We start from the raw sequence: 14,142 nt of genomic DNA, 5'->3' as shown, positions 1-14,142 counted from the left end.
TGAAAACATGACCTGTTGGTGCACCTTGAGGACTGGCGTTGAGAAGCACTGCTGTATACTTTATGTAGCTCATGGGTGCTCAACCTGTGCCCCTTTAGCAGTTGCAGAACTACAAGTTCCCATGATGCATTGCAAGCTACTGACCGTTACAAGCATGATTCCCAAAGGCAGAGGCATGATGGGACTTGTAGTTTTGCAACAACTGGAGGGCCACAGGTTGAGCACCCATGATGTAGCTGATACCACCTACCGTTTATGCAGCAGGCCCACCTGTTGGTCTAGCAAATGGTTTCAATCTGCCCCAAACAAACTAGTTAAAGAGACAATAAACGTGGAAGTCAGCTTTAAGTTATGAGACTCATCATGAAGATATTAACGGGATTAGTTGGCGGGATTCGGGTAACTGGGATTTATTGTATAAGCCAGGGTTTGACAAATTTGCTTGGAATCTAGGAGCCAGCTAAAAGTTAGGAGCCAGAAAACGCACCCCGTCCTGACGAGCTCACGCGCAGAAGCGAACGCATACGTGAGCAGCGCCCGCATATGTAAACGGTGTTCAAACCACACATGTGAGTTATCGCCGCGATTGGTAGAGCGAGAGCAATAATTCTAGCCCTAGACCCCCTCTGTAACTCAAAACATGCAATCTGTAGATTTTTTTTTTAAACGTCGCCTATGAAGATTTTAAAGGGTAAAAGTTGTCAGCATTCCACGAGCGGACGCAATTTTGAAGTGTGACATGTTGGGTATGAATTTACTCGGCGTAACCTTATCTTTCATAATATAAAAAAAAAATGGGGATAACTTTACTGTTGTCTTATTTTTTTTAATTAAAGTGTAATTTTTTTCCCAAAAAAGTGAGCTTGTAAGACCGCTGCGCAGATACGGCGTGACAGAAAGTATTGCAACGATCGCCATTTTATTCTCTAGGGCATGGGTGCTCAACCTGTGGCTCTCCAGCTGTTGTGAAACTACAAGTCCCATGAGGCATTGCAAGCCGCTGACAGTTACAATCATGTTCCCCAAAGGCAGAGGCATGATGGGACTTGTAGTTCCGCAACAGCTGGAGAGCCACAGGTTGAGCACCCATGCTCTAGGGTGTTAGGATAAAAAATATATATAATGTTTGGGTGTTCAAATTAGAGGGAAGAAGATGGCAGTGAAAAATGACATTAGAATTGCTGTTTAACTTGTAATACCAACGGCCACCACCAGATGGCGCCAGCTCACATCTGGTGGTAATAGCTTGTAATACCAACGGCTCACCACCAGATGGCGCCAGCGACCTTCCAAGCCAAGTCGCCAGGACACTATTTCTAGTCGCCCTGGCGACCGGGATTTGTCGAGCCCTGGTATAAGCGTATAACTTTTTGTGCTTTTGTTGACATTCTTTGACTTGTTCTCTTTTGCACAGGTAAAATTTCTCCATGGACTGGCCGTTTCTACTCCCTCCTGGATCCGTCTTATGCCAAGAACAATATTCCTATCATTGCGTCCGTTTCGGAGCATCAGCCTACCACCTGGTCCTCTTACTACTTTGACTTGCAGCTCCTCGTCTTCATGTTTCCAGGTAAGAGAAATGTCATGCTCTTTACTCCATTAAGAAAAAAAAAAGGGAATTCTTGCTGACATGTATGTTGTTCTTTCCCTTGTAGTGGGTCTGTATTACTGCTTCAGTAATCTGTCCGATGCCAGAATTTTCATCATCATGTATGGTGTCACCAGTATGTACTTCTCCGCTGTCATGGTAAGATCTTGTGCTGTGCCTGATAAGTCCTAGCTAGAAGCTTGTTGGTGTTGTGCATCAGAAGATACATAGAGATAATTGATCCCTTTCCACACAGGTGCGTCTGATGCTGGTCTTGGCCCCTGTTATGTGTATTCTGTCCGGTATTGGGGTATCTCAGGTGTTGTCTACGTATATGAAGAACCTTGATATAAGCCGTCCTGATAAGAAGACAAAAAAACAACAGGATGCAACCTATCCAATTAAGAATGAGGTACGTTTTCCTGACATAATGCTTAATTTAAAAAATGTCAAATGTCTCTTGGAAATGATTTAGATGGGCAACTCCTATTTTGTTAATGATCAGATCTCAAAATAATAACTACTCTAGTAAAGAACAGACATCTTTCTAAATTACTGTTCTGAATATTTGTAGGGCCGAAAAAAAAATCGATTATGAAATAAATCGATTATGAAAATAGTAATCGATTAATCGGCCAGTAACATAATGGGTTAAAAAAACTAAAATTAGCCCTTTATAGTACAAAAAGAGCAAATAATCACTACTGTTAATATTCTATTATTGCGAAAAATCTTTGTACATTCGCTGAAGGAAAGAATGTTTGAAATTTTCACTTGATTTTAACATTCAGTTTTAAAATGTAATGTAATCTCTGAACGAAAAACCACATACACTGTCTGAAAATTCCTTTGACCAAGAAGTTTTCTATTTCTTCTAAACTTCCCTGTCACTGTGGTTGAAAAAGAACGTCGATTTGACCCCACTGACGCTTAGAAAATTGAACGAACGTTCTTAAAATAATCTCTTATTTTTTTGGGGGGGGGGTTATTGACCAAAGACCAGAGCACTTTTTGCGATTCGGCACTGCGTCGCTTTAACTGACAATTGCGCGGTCGTGCAATGTGGCTCCCAACAAAATTGGCATCCTTTTTTCCCCACCAATAGAGCTTTCTTTATCGTACATCACGGGACACAGAGCGGCATTCATTACTATATGGGTTATATGGAGTACCTTCAGGTGTAGACACTGGCAATCTCAAACAGGAAATGCCCCTCCCTATATAACCCCCTCCCATAGGAGGAGTACCTCAGTTTTTACGCCAGTGTCTTAGGTGTTAGTCATGGTTTAGCTTGCCTCCGCATCCTTGGGATTAGGTGAGCTACCGGTTCTGTCCAAAAAAGCCTCAGCGCTAAAGTGGTCAGTAACCGGACCCCAAACCCTTGGGGTATAGCCCATAATGCTTTTCTTTTTAGAGAGCTGGACCCTGGGCCCAGAACTTAGAAACCTTTGGGTACCTAAAGTTTTCTGTTGCCAGGGTGCTATATGGGCCCAGGACAGTGGATCCTTCATAGGAACCCAGGGCCTGAAGGTCTAGACATCCCCACGGAGATGGGGGAAGATTGGGCCTCTTGCTTGGCAAAGTCCTGCGGCATGGAGCAGGTAAGTGAGGGGAAAACTTGCGGAACTTGGTTCTTAGCAGGTTTTTTTCTGGGGGGTCACAGGGGACATGCCTAAAGTTATGCACTGCATCTGGCAAACTAGTCACATATCATAAAGATAGGATGGCTCTCTATGTATTATTCCCCATAAGATGTGACCTCCCTTGTAGTGTTGGAAAAGCATTGAGTGGGGCCTGTGTTATATAAAAATATATGTGTGTGTCAGAGAGCTTTGCTTACCTGCAGGCCTCCAGGCGATGCTCCATTCAGTCTTCCTCCTCAGAGCCTGCAAGCAGGCAAAACGCTGACCTCCTCATGGTTCCAGGCTGCAGGTTGCAGTTTGCTGGAACAGAGAGGTCCCTTCCTCCCAAAATCCCCCCCTCCCTCCCCCTGTCGGGAGGGGCATTTCCTGTTTGAGGTTGCTGGGGGGGAAGGGCGGGTCAGTGGCTTAAAGGAAGGGGCGGCCCTTCCTTGTTTGTTCCATCAATACTTTGGAACTGAGGAGAAAGACCAGAGCGGCAGCACGGGGCGCCGAGGACACACAGTGGCCAGAAAGGATATTGCAGTCTTCAGAGGACTGTTTTGTCAAGCCTAGAAATAGGCTGTTTCTTTTCCATCTCATAGTTTTTCTTTGCAATACTACTCAGGGGGACAGAATGTTTTTTCTTTCCTGGATTTGAAACAAAAACGAAAAAAAAAAAAAAAGTCATCTAGGGGAGAGGAAGCATTTTTTTATCCCCCAAACAGGTGTTTGGACAATTAATTTTTATAGTTCCAAATACCAATAGGTAGCAGGTGTACCTCGGTATTGTACCATGGTATGCCGCTGTTTTCCCTACAGGGAGCCTTGGGGCCATCGGGATCTGGGGCTGGAGCTGACGCGGGTCAGTCCAACCCTAAGATGGTCACGGAGGAGGTATTACTCACCTCTTTAAAAGAGATGCAGAAAAGCATGGGAAAAATGATATCCGCAGCTATGCGGGGCAGTAAGCGGAATAGATCTCCGTCGCCCGAGCGCGGACCCTCAGAAGAGGAGGTCCTTTCCTCAGGGGAATTGGACGACCTCTTGGACACGGACCAAGTAGGTTCAGGGATCGAAGACCCGGATACAGAGGAGTCTGGGGCAGTCTCCCTGAGGGAGAGCTGGTGGATTCAAGGATTGTCGGACTTGGTCCATAGGACATTCAACTTGCCAGTACCAGATCTCCAGGTATCGACGGTTTCAGCTTTGGGCTCACTGAGGGCGCCTCAAAGCAATGCTGTGTTTCCGATCCATCCTCTATTAGAGGGAATTTTGTTCCAAGATTGGAACAAGCCAGATAAGATCTTCTTACCACCTAAAAGGTTCTCTGTCCTATATCCTATGGAAGAAAAATTTTCCAAAAGATGGGCTACTCCTGCAGTGGACGCAGCCATCTCATGTGTTAACAGATCGTTAACATGCCCTGTAGAAAACATACAGGTGTTCAAGGATCCAGTTGATAAGCGCTTGGAAGCACTACTTAAGAACTCCTTCACTACTGCTGGGGCAGTAGTACAGCCAGCTGTGGCTGCGATTGGGGTCGCTCAAGCATTATCGGATCAATTTAAGCAGATGCTTAAACTTATTCCGGCCCAGCAGGCAGAAAAATTTTCGGATGTCCCTAAGGCCATATGTTTTACGGTAGACGCAATCAAGGATTCTATCCAGCAAGCGTCACGTTTATCGTTATCCCTTATCCATATGAGAAGACTCTTATGGTTAAAAAGCTGGGAGGCTGAGCCCCCATGCAAGAAGCTCCTGGTAGGGCCCTTCCATGGAGGACGACTCTTCGGAGAAGACCTAGATAAATACATTCAGACCATTTCAAACGGCAAGAGTACTCTCTTGCCAACTAAGAAGAAGTATCAGGGGCCTGCGTTTAAACGACAGTATTCCCCTGGGCAGGGGCCCTCTAATGCCAAGCAGTATCGACGGCCTCCTGCAAAAGCAAACTTCGGCCTCAACAGCAGATCACAAGGACAGGCTGTTAGAGGCAAAAGGCAGTGGTTTCGCAAACCAGCAAAACCAGCCCCCAAGCCAACCTTATGAAGGGGCGCCCCCACCCACGAAGGTGGGGGGAAGGCTGCGACTCTTTTCAGAGATTTGGGAAGCCAGCATTCCCGACGAGTGGGTACGGTCTTCCGTGGCCACAGGCTACAAATTAGATTTCCTAAGGTTTCCTCCTCCTCATTTCCAGAAGTCGAGGATTCCAAACGATCCGGAAAAGGGAGCCGCATTAAGATCGGCATTAGATCATCTACTTTCCCAGGAAGTAATAGTAGAGGTACCAGTCCTGGAACAGGGGCTGGGTTTCTACTCCAACCTATTCATCATCCCAAAATCCAATGGAGATGTCAGGCCAATTTTGGACCTAAAGATGGTAAATGCATATCTAAAGATCCGCTCATTTCGGATGGAATCCGTGCGGTCAGCAGCTGCCACACTCCAGAAGGACGACTTCATGGCGTCCATAGACATAAAGGATGCCTACCTTCATGTTCCAATTTATCAGCCACATCAAAGATATCTACGCTTCATGGTGGCTTCGCGTCACTTCCAATTCGTGGCGCTTCCCTTCGGGTTGGCTACGGCCCCCCGGGTGTTCACGAAGGTCCTAGCTCCAATCCTAGCCAAACTAAGGATCCAAGGGGTCACGATCCTAGCATACCTGGACGACCTCCTAGTCATAGATCACTCGTCTCCCGGCTTGGAGCGAGCAGTGGCCCTCACGGTCCAATACCTCGAGAGGTTCGGCTGGGTCCTAAATCGAGAAAAGTCAGCTTTCCAGCCCACAAAGCAGTTGGAATATCTCGGCATGAGATTAGACACAGAACAACAAGGAGTGTTCCTACCTCTGAGGAAGGTAAAAGCCATCAAGGAATTAATCCTACTGGTTCTAAGCAAGAAAGAACCGACTATTCGCCTATGTATGAGGTTACTAGGCAAGATGGTGGCCACATTCGAGGAGGTACCATACGCCCAGAGCCACACTCGCATCCTACAGGCAGCCATCCTGTCAGCATGGAGCAGAAGGCCACAGGCCTTGGATATCCCGTTGCCGCTCTCATCAAGAGTCCGACAAAGTCTGTGTTGGTGGTTAGACCCTCAGAATCTACTGAAGGGGAGGTCTTTCAGCCCAGTGGCTTGGAAGATAGTGACCACAGACGCCAGCCTGACGGGCTGGGGAGCAATTTTGGATGGTTGCACTCGCCAAGGTACTTGGGCAAAGCCAGAGAAGCAGTTGCCCATCAACATCTTGGAGCTCAGAGCTGCTCGACTAGCCCTCAGGGCTTGGACGTCAAAATTGCAGGGGTTCCCGGTGAAAATTCAATCAGACAATGCCACGGCCGTGGCATACATAAATCACCAAGGGGGAACCAGGAGTCAAGCCGCTCAGAGAGAGGTGAGCTTGATTCTTCTATGGGCAGAGGCTCATGTGCCCTGCATATCGGCAATATTCATTCCAGGAGTGGACAACTTTCAGGCGGACTTCTTAAGCCGCCAGACTCTATGGCCGGGGGAATGGTCTCTGCATCCACTAGTCTTTCAAGCACTCTGCCAAAGATGGGGAGTGCCGGACGTGGATATCATGGCATCGAGACTCAACAAGAAACTAGACAGGTTCATGTCCCGCTCAAGGGATCCGATGGCCTGCGGAACCGATGCGTTGGTTTGCCCTTGGCATCAGTTCAAACTTCTTTATGCGTTTCCCCCGCTCCAGTTACTACCCCGCCTGCTGCGCAGGATCCGGGTGGAGCACATACCAGTCATCCTGGTAGCTCCAGCATGGCCCAGAAGGGCATGGTACTCACTAATCTTAAGGATGGTAGTGGGAGACCCTTGGACTCTTCCTCTACGGCCAGACCTGCTATCGCAAGGTCCGATCCTCCACCCTGCCTTACGGCATCTAAATTTGACGGCCTGGAAGCTGAATCCCTGATTCTCAGGGGTAGAGGTCTGTCTCAGAAAGTAATCTCTACCCTAATCAGAGCCAGGAAACCGGTCTCTAGGGTGATTTATTACAGGGTCTGGAAGGCCTATGTAGGCTGGTGTGAGTCCAAGCGATGGCTTTCTCGCAAATTTACCATCGATAGAGTATTAAGTTTTCTCCAGCTAGGAGTGGATAAAGGATTGGCATTAAGCACAATCAAAGGACAGATTTCTGCTCTGTCAGTGTGGTTTCAGCGGCCGCTGGCCACCCACTCGCTGGTTAAGACCTTCCTTCAAGGGGTCTTACGTATTAGACCTCCAGTTAAATCCCCGCTTTGTCCGTGGGATTTAAATCTTGTTCTGTCAAGTTTACAGAAACAACCGTTTGAGCCGTTGGCTGATATTCCTTTGGTTCTACTGACAAGGAAGTTAGTATTTTTGGTTGCCATAGTTTCCGCAAGAAGAGTTTCGGAGCTGGCAGCCTTATCCTGTAAGGAACCATATCTTGTTTTTCATAAGGACAGGGTCGTTCTCCGCCCTCATCCTTCCTTCCTTTCGAAGGTCATATCCAGTTTTCATTTGAACCAGGATTTGGTATTACCATCCTTCTTCCCTAAACCTACTTCCAGAAAGGAAGGGTTGCTGCATACCTTGGATATTGTCAGGGCCATGAAGGCCTATCTTAAAGCTACAAAGAAGATCCGGAAGACAGATGTGCTGTTCATTCTACCGGATGGGCCCAAGAAGGGGCAGGCAGCTGCAAAGTCCACCATTTCTAGGTGGATTAAGCAATTAATCACTCAGGCCTACGGCTTGAAAGGGTTGCCTCCTCCAGTATCATTAAAGGCTCATTCTACTAGAGCCATGGGCGCCTCCTGGGCAGCACACCACCAGATCTCTATGGCTCAAGTTTGCAAGGCGGCAACCTGGTCTTCTGTCCACACGTTTACAAAATTCTACAAGTTGGACGTAAGAAGGAATACTGATACTGCCTTCGGGCAGGCAGTGCTGCAGGCTGCAGTTTGAGACCCTCGGATTCCGGGGGCTCCTCTTGTTCGAGTTAAATTTAAAAATTTTATTTTTCTCAACTAAGTTGGATTTATTATGATTTGAGTATATCTCTAAATTAAATCCTTTTGTCTTGGAGATGTTCTCCCTCCCCTCATTGTAAGCATTGCTTTGGGACATCCCATATAGTAATGAATGCCGCTCTGTGTCCCGTGATGTACGATAAAGAAAAAGAGATTTTTAATACAGCTTACCTGTAAAATCTTTTTCTTGGAGTACATCACGGGACACAGAGCTCCCACCCCTCTTTTTTGAGGACCATTTTGGGAGGCATACTGCTTGCTACAAAACTGAGGTACTCCTCCTATGGGAGGGGGTTATATAGGGAGGGGCATTTCCTGTTTGAGATTGCCAGTGTCTACACCTGAAGGTACTCCATATAACCCATATAGTAATGAATGCCGCTCTGTGTCCCGTGATGTACTCCAAGAAAAAGATTTTACAGGTAAGCTGTATTAAAAATCTCTTTTTCTTTTGGTGGTATTTGATCACCTCTGCGGTTTTTAGTTTTTGCGCTATAAATAAACAATAGAGCGACATTAAAAAAAAAAAAATGAAAATGTTTTACTTTTTGCTATAATAACCCCCAAAAAAATATAAAAAAAAACATTTTTTTCCCCCCTCAGTTTAGGCCGATACGTATTCTTCTACATATTTTTCGTTAAAAATTTTTTTTATTAATATTTTTTTTTTTTACTAGTAATGGCGGCGATCAGCTTATTTTTTTTTTTTTTTTTTATATTCAGTACTGCAACATTATGGCGGACACTTTTGACACATTTTTGGGACCATTTGCATTTTTATAGGGATCGGTGCTATAAAAATGCATTGATTACTATAAAAATGCTACTGGCAGTGAAGGGGTCAACACTAGGGGGCGAGGAAGGGGTTAAGTCTGTTCCCTGGGTGTGTTCTAACTGTAGGGGGGGGTGGACTGACATGGGGAAATGACTGATCTTCTGTTCATACATTGTATGAACAGAAGATCAGCATTTCTCTCCCTGACGGGACCGGGAGCTGTGTGTGTGTAACGAGCGATCGCGCCCGCCAGGCACGCGCACGGGAGTCGGGGCGCGCCTCCGGCAGCGACGTATAGCTACGGGCTCTCGCGCAGGGGAGCCGACCTGCCGACATATAAGTGCGGCGACTGGTCGGCAAGCAGTTAATCAAAACAATCGGCCAACTAATCGATTATGAAAACAATCGTTAGTTGCAGCCCTAGTTATTTGGCGCATTTAAAAAAAAAAATATCTATTTTTTATAAATGTGCTTGCATAGGTATCACATTAAAGCAGTAGTAGACTTTGCTTCACAACTTTTACATACCGGTATGCTTATAATAAAGCTCACCTGTTACTAAAATGAATATCTCCTAAAAGTGCACCGTTTAGGAGATCTTCCATATGTTTTGCAGACAGTGACATCACTGGGTATGCTGTTCCTTCAGAGCTCTGTGCTGCGATCTTGTGATGTCATTGAGCTCAGCCGTTCAAATGGCTGGAGCCTGCGAACCTGAAAGGAAGACCGGGTGAAGATAGAAGCCCTGTCAGCAGTGAAATTTGTGAAGACTACTTTTTGTTTCTTAAAACTGTTATACATTTCTGATTTTTCTAATTCTGTTTATTCCGAGATTAGATACTGTGAAGCACGTATCGCAAACATTCTGTTTCTCATCGGTGGTTGGATTCCCTCCATATGTCCTAATGCAGTCTTCTTTTTGACCAACAGGTTGCCAGCGGTATGATCATGGTCATGGCTTTCTTCCTGGTCACCTATACATTCCATTCCACTTGGGTCACCAGCGAAGCCTATTCTTCCCCTTCTATCGTGCTGTCTGCACGTGGTGGGGATGGGAGCCGGATTATCTTTGACGATTTCAGAGAAGCCTACTACTGGCTAAGGCACAACACACCAGAGGTGAGGGATGGTACTCTTGTATTGATTGATGCTTTTGTGGTTAGCGGTGTCCCTACTTTAGGGCTTTCCAGGGACATCAGCCAGGTATAGTGTATATACATAGTTACATTGGTCCAAGCTGGACAAATTTAACTACCGTATTTATCGGCGTATAAGACGCACAGGCAGGGCAGGACTTGGGGTGGTGGGGGTCCCCTGGGCTTGAGTCACTTTCGGGCCCTACCTTCTATACATTACTTCAAATAGAACAAAATGATACATACACAAGCTATGTATTAGAGCTACACAATTCTGGATAAAAATAGAGATCCCGACCGATTTTTGCAGTTTTTCAATTAAGTTATAACCGCTCGCTGCAATGCAATACAGATGGATAGATAGATGTATCTATCTATCAAAAACGAGGCCTGAAAATTACCTTTTTTAGGATGGTTTCGTTCTCTGTATTTCTGGGTATCTCAAGCGCCATTCATACTGCGTTATGTGATTCAAATTATGTCGTCGCTTCCGCCCTTGCTGTGTCCCTGTCGGTAATCTTGTGCATGCTCCATAACAATTTGTTGCTGTGTCTGCGGCTGCTGTTTTCTTTCACTCCCCTTTTGTGACGTCTTCTTTAGTCACACGGGGGAGTATCGGGAAGAGTGGAGTAAACACTAAGACTTCTCCTCTGTGCCGGACAGAGGGGAAGTTCTCAGACTGCATTCCAACAAGCTTTAAATGCCGGTTTAGAGGGGCTAATGTGTGCAAGCGCGGTGACGTCATGCAAATGTTACGCTGCCTGTGTTATGGGCTATTTTTTAAGACGATGTTGTGTCCGAGGGTTTACATTACAACCACTTTAAATGACTGGCATATTATTGAAAAAAACTAAACGTAAGGGGCCCCCTATTGGGCGGGGCCCATGGGCTTGAGACCAGTCAAGCCCAATGGTAAGTCTGGCCCTGCGCACAGGCGTATAACACGCACCCTAACTTTAAGAGGGAAGTTTCAGGAAAAAAACTTTCCACGGCCCCCGGCGTATAACACGCAGGCACAGTTTAGCTTCTATTTTCAGGGTAAAAAAGTGAGTGTTATACGCCAATAAATACAATATGTAGAAACATACCATGCTTGGAATTCTTCTGTAAAGTGAATGCAAGTTCAGTTTAATTACCATTTGTTTGCTTTACAAAAATAAGAGACTCTACTGTGCACTTGGCAAAGGTATTGTTTATTGAGCTTGGTAAAAAGAAAACACGATCTTCACTCCAATAAATGAACTAATCGTGCTTTTTTTTTTTTTTTTTTTTTTTTTTTTATTATTAATTTTCCTTCATACATTATTGGGTATTCCAAGTGAACGCAGTTTCAGTTTATTTGCTCTCATTCACTTTGCTAAGTGAACAACCTCTACTCCTGTAGTACATCAAGACCTATGGATTTGTCAGTCACTAAAAATAAAGCTAACATTGTTGTGTTGTCTTTTTGTCTTTTTAAGGATGCTAAAGTTATGTCATGGTGGGATTATGGGTACCAGATTACAGCGATGGCCAATCGAACAATTCTAGTGGACAATAACACTTGGAATAACACACACATTTCCAGAGTGGGCCAGGTGAGTTATTTGCTGTAAAATGGACTCTATTTAGTCTCTTATGGAAAGCAGGTAGGCTCTAAGTTTTATAACGTTGTAAACTAGTTTCAGAGACACGGGGCGTCATATAATAGATTTGGCTTTGGTGCGGTATTGATTGAAAGACTTGAAATTGCTACTTCCATCAGACCCTTGTAGCCGGTTCACACTGCGGCTGACGACTTTGGGGGCGACTCTGCAAGTTGTCCTGAAGACGACTTCAGAGGCGATAGTATAGTATAGACTTCTGTATAGAAGTCAATGCAAATCGCCCCGAGTCGCTCCCGACGTCGTACAAGAACCTTTTTCTAAGTCGGAGCAACTTTCGTCGCTCCTATTAAAACGGTTCTATTGCATAGAATGGGACGCGACTCGTCAGGTGGCTGAGTCGCCCCAGTGTGAACCGGCTCTTATGTTTTCCCTTTCAGGCTGCATTCACACCTGAGCGTTTTCAGCTCATAAGTCTGAAAAACGCCCAACAAGCGAAATTGCATTCATTTCAATGGCACCTGTTCACATCTGAGCGTTTTGTCACCTGACGCAAAACACCTGAAAAACACCTTAAGCTAAAAAAAAAAAAGAAGGCGAGCTTCTTTGGGGCAGATTACAGGCATTTTTCTGCTTTTTACATTGGTGACCATTTGACCTGTACAAAATCGCGGCACAAATGCTTCAAAAATCACGCAACCTGTGCGTCATGACAGCCAGTCACTAGTTAACATATACTAAGAATCTTTATTTTATATAGCGCCTATAAAGGTAGCTTCTCAAAGTGCTTTACAAAAAACACGAGGAATGCACAGGGTAAAATAAAGGGGGGGGGGGGGGAATTACCTGAAAGTAGGGATGCACGGATACCATTATATATTTTTTTTTTAATTGTCCAGAGCCATGTTGGGTTTTTTGGTTACTTGGGTAATGGCACCAGTTTTGTACCAACAATCCGCAAAACTGCCACCAAGAGTAATTTTATGATATTGAGAATAATGGGGCATAGAGGACCACAACAGGATTTAAATAACTATTAACATTCAATATACAAGAGTGTCCAGTATTTGCATGTTTAAATTTGACTAGTTGGAGCCTACTGCATGTCTAACTACTTTTTTAACTTCTATTCTGCAGGCCATGGCGTCCACGGAAGAAAAAGCCTATGAGATTATGAGGGAGCTGGATGTCAGTTATGTCCTTGTTATATTTGGAGGTCTTACTGGATATTCTTCAGATGGTAAAAATAAGTCTTTAAACCCTTCCACTACAGTACTGGTACATTGTTGTGTCTGCAAGCAACTGTGAAGCATGGTGGAGGCTTCTTTGGGGCTGTATTTCTGCAAATGGGAGCAGACTTGGTTAGGATCAATGGTATCCTCAATGCTGAGAAATACAGGTAGATACTTCTCCCATCATGCCATACCGTCAGGGAGTCGTGTGATTGGCCCCAAATTTATTCTGCGGCAGGACAATGAACCCCAAACATACAGCCAATGGCATGAAGAACTATCTTCAGTGTAAAGAAGACCAAGGAGTCCTGGAAGTGATGGTTTTGCCTAGGGTTGTCCCGATACCGATACTAGTATCGGGACCGATTCCGAATATTTACTCCCGCAAATACCGAAATAGAATACTAGCCCCCCCCCCCCCCGCTGCGCTGCCGCATCCACGCTTGGTTAATACGGCCGGGGAACATTACAGCTTTCATTTGAATAGCTGTAGTGTTTCCCGCCGTGCCGCGTATAGACACTTCCCCTTGCTCGGGTGAACTGTCCAATCCAAAGCAAGGGGGAGTGTCTATACGCAGCGCGGCGGGAAAGACTACAGCTATTCAAATGAAAGCTGTAATGTTCCCCGCCCGTATGTACCAAGTATGTGGGGGGGGACATGGCTGCATATGTGGGGGGGGACATGGCTGCATATGTGGGGGGGGACATGGCTGCATATGTGGACACATTTTAAAAAAAGTATCGGTATTCGGTATCGGCGAGTACTTGAAAAAAAGTATCGGTACTTGTAGTCAGTCCAAAAAAAGTGGTATCGGGACAACCCTAGTTTTGTCCCCACAGAGCCCTGATCTCACCATCATGGAGTCTGTCTGGGATTACATGAAGAGGACAAAGGATTTGAGGCAACCGACATCCACAGAAGATCTGTGCTTGGTTCTCCAAGATGTTTGGAACAACCTACCTACCAAGTTCCTTCAAAAACTGTGTGTGCAAGTGTACCTAGAGGAATTGATGCCATTTTGAAAGCAAAGGGTAGTCCCACCAAATATTGATTGGATTTCTCTTCTGATCATTTCCATTAATCTAATAACACTTCTATTTCTGAAAACATTCTTAATTGACAGCAAAAACTTTTGCACTGTAGTGTATATGTGGCACCGCCATGCTGCCACAAAAAAGGGCTTA

The 14,142-nt window shown here is 45.3% G+C and overlaps 1 protein-coding gene across 1 annotated transcript in view; it reads left to right on the top strand.

Annotated features, from left to right (window-relative positions):
- Nucleotides 1-14,142, top strand: part of STT3A (STT3 oligosaccharyltransferase complex catalytic subunit A) — a 43,478-nt gene that overhangs the window by 23,020 nt on the left and 6,316 nt on the right. The window contains exons 10-15 of the mRNA XM_040326431.1: nucleotides 1,415-1,570; nucleotides 1,656-1,747; nucleotides 1,845-2,000; nucleotides 9,937-10,125; nucleotides 11,603-11,719; nucleotides 12,863-12,965. Coding sequence (XP_040182365.1) covers nucleotides 1,415-1,570; nucleotides 1,656-1,747; nucleotides 1,845-2,000; nucleotides 9,937-10,125; nucleotides 11,603-11,719; nucleotides 12,863-12,965 — 813 coding nt within the window. The remainder of the gene's footprint in view (nucleotides 1-1,414; nucleotides 1,571-1,655; nucleotides 1,748-1,844; nucleotides 2,001-9,936; nucleotides 10,126-11,602; nucleotides 11,720-12,862; nucleotides 12,966-14,142) is intronic.

Source organism: Rana temporaria, chromosome 10, assembly GCF_905171775.1.
Source record: "Rana temporaria chromosome 10, aRanTem1.1, whole genome shotgun sequence".
In the NCBI taxonomy this organism is placed as follows: Eukaryota; Metazoa; Chordata; class Amphibia; order Anura; family Ranidae; genus Rana; species Rana temporaria.
Note: the sequence above shows the minus strand (reverse complement) of the source record. Positions and strands in the feature narration are given on the sequence as shown.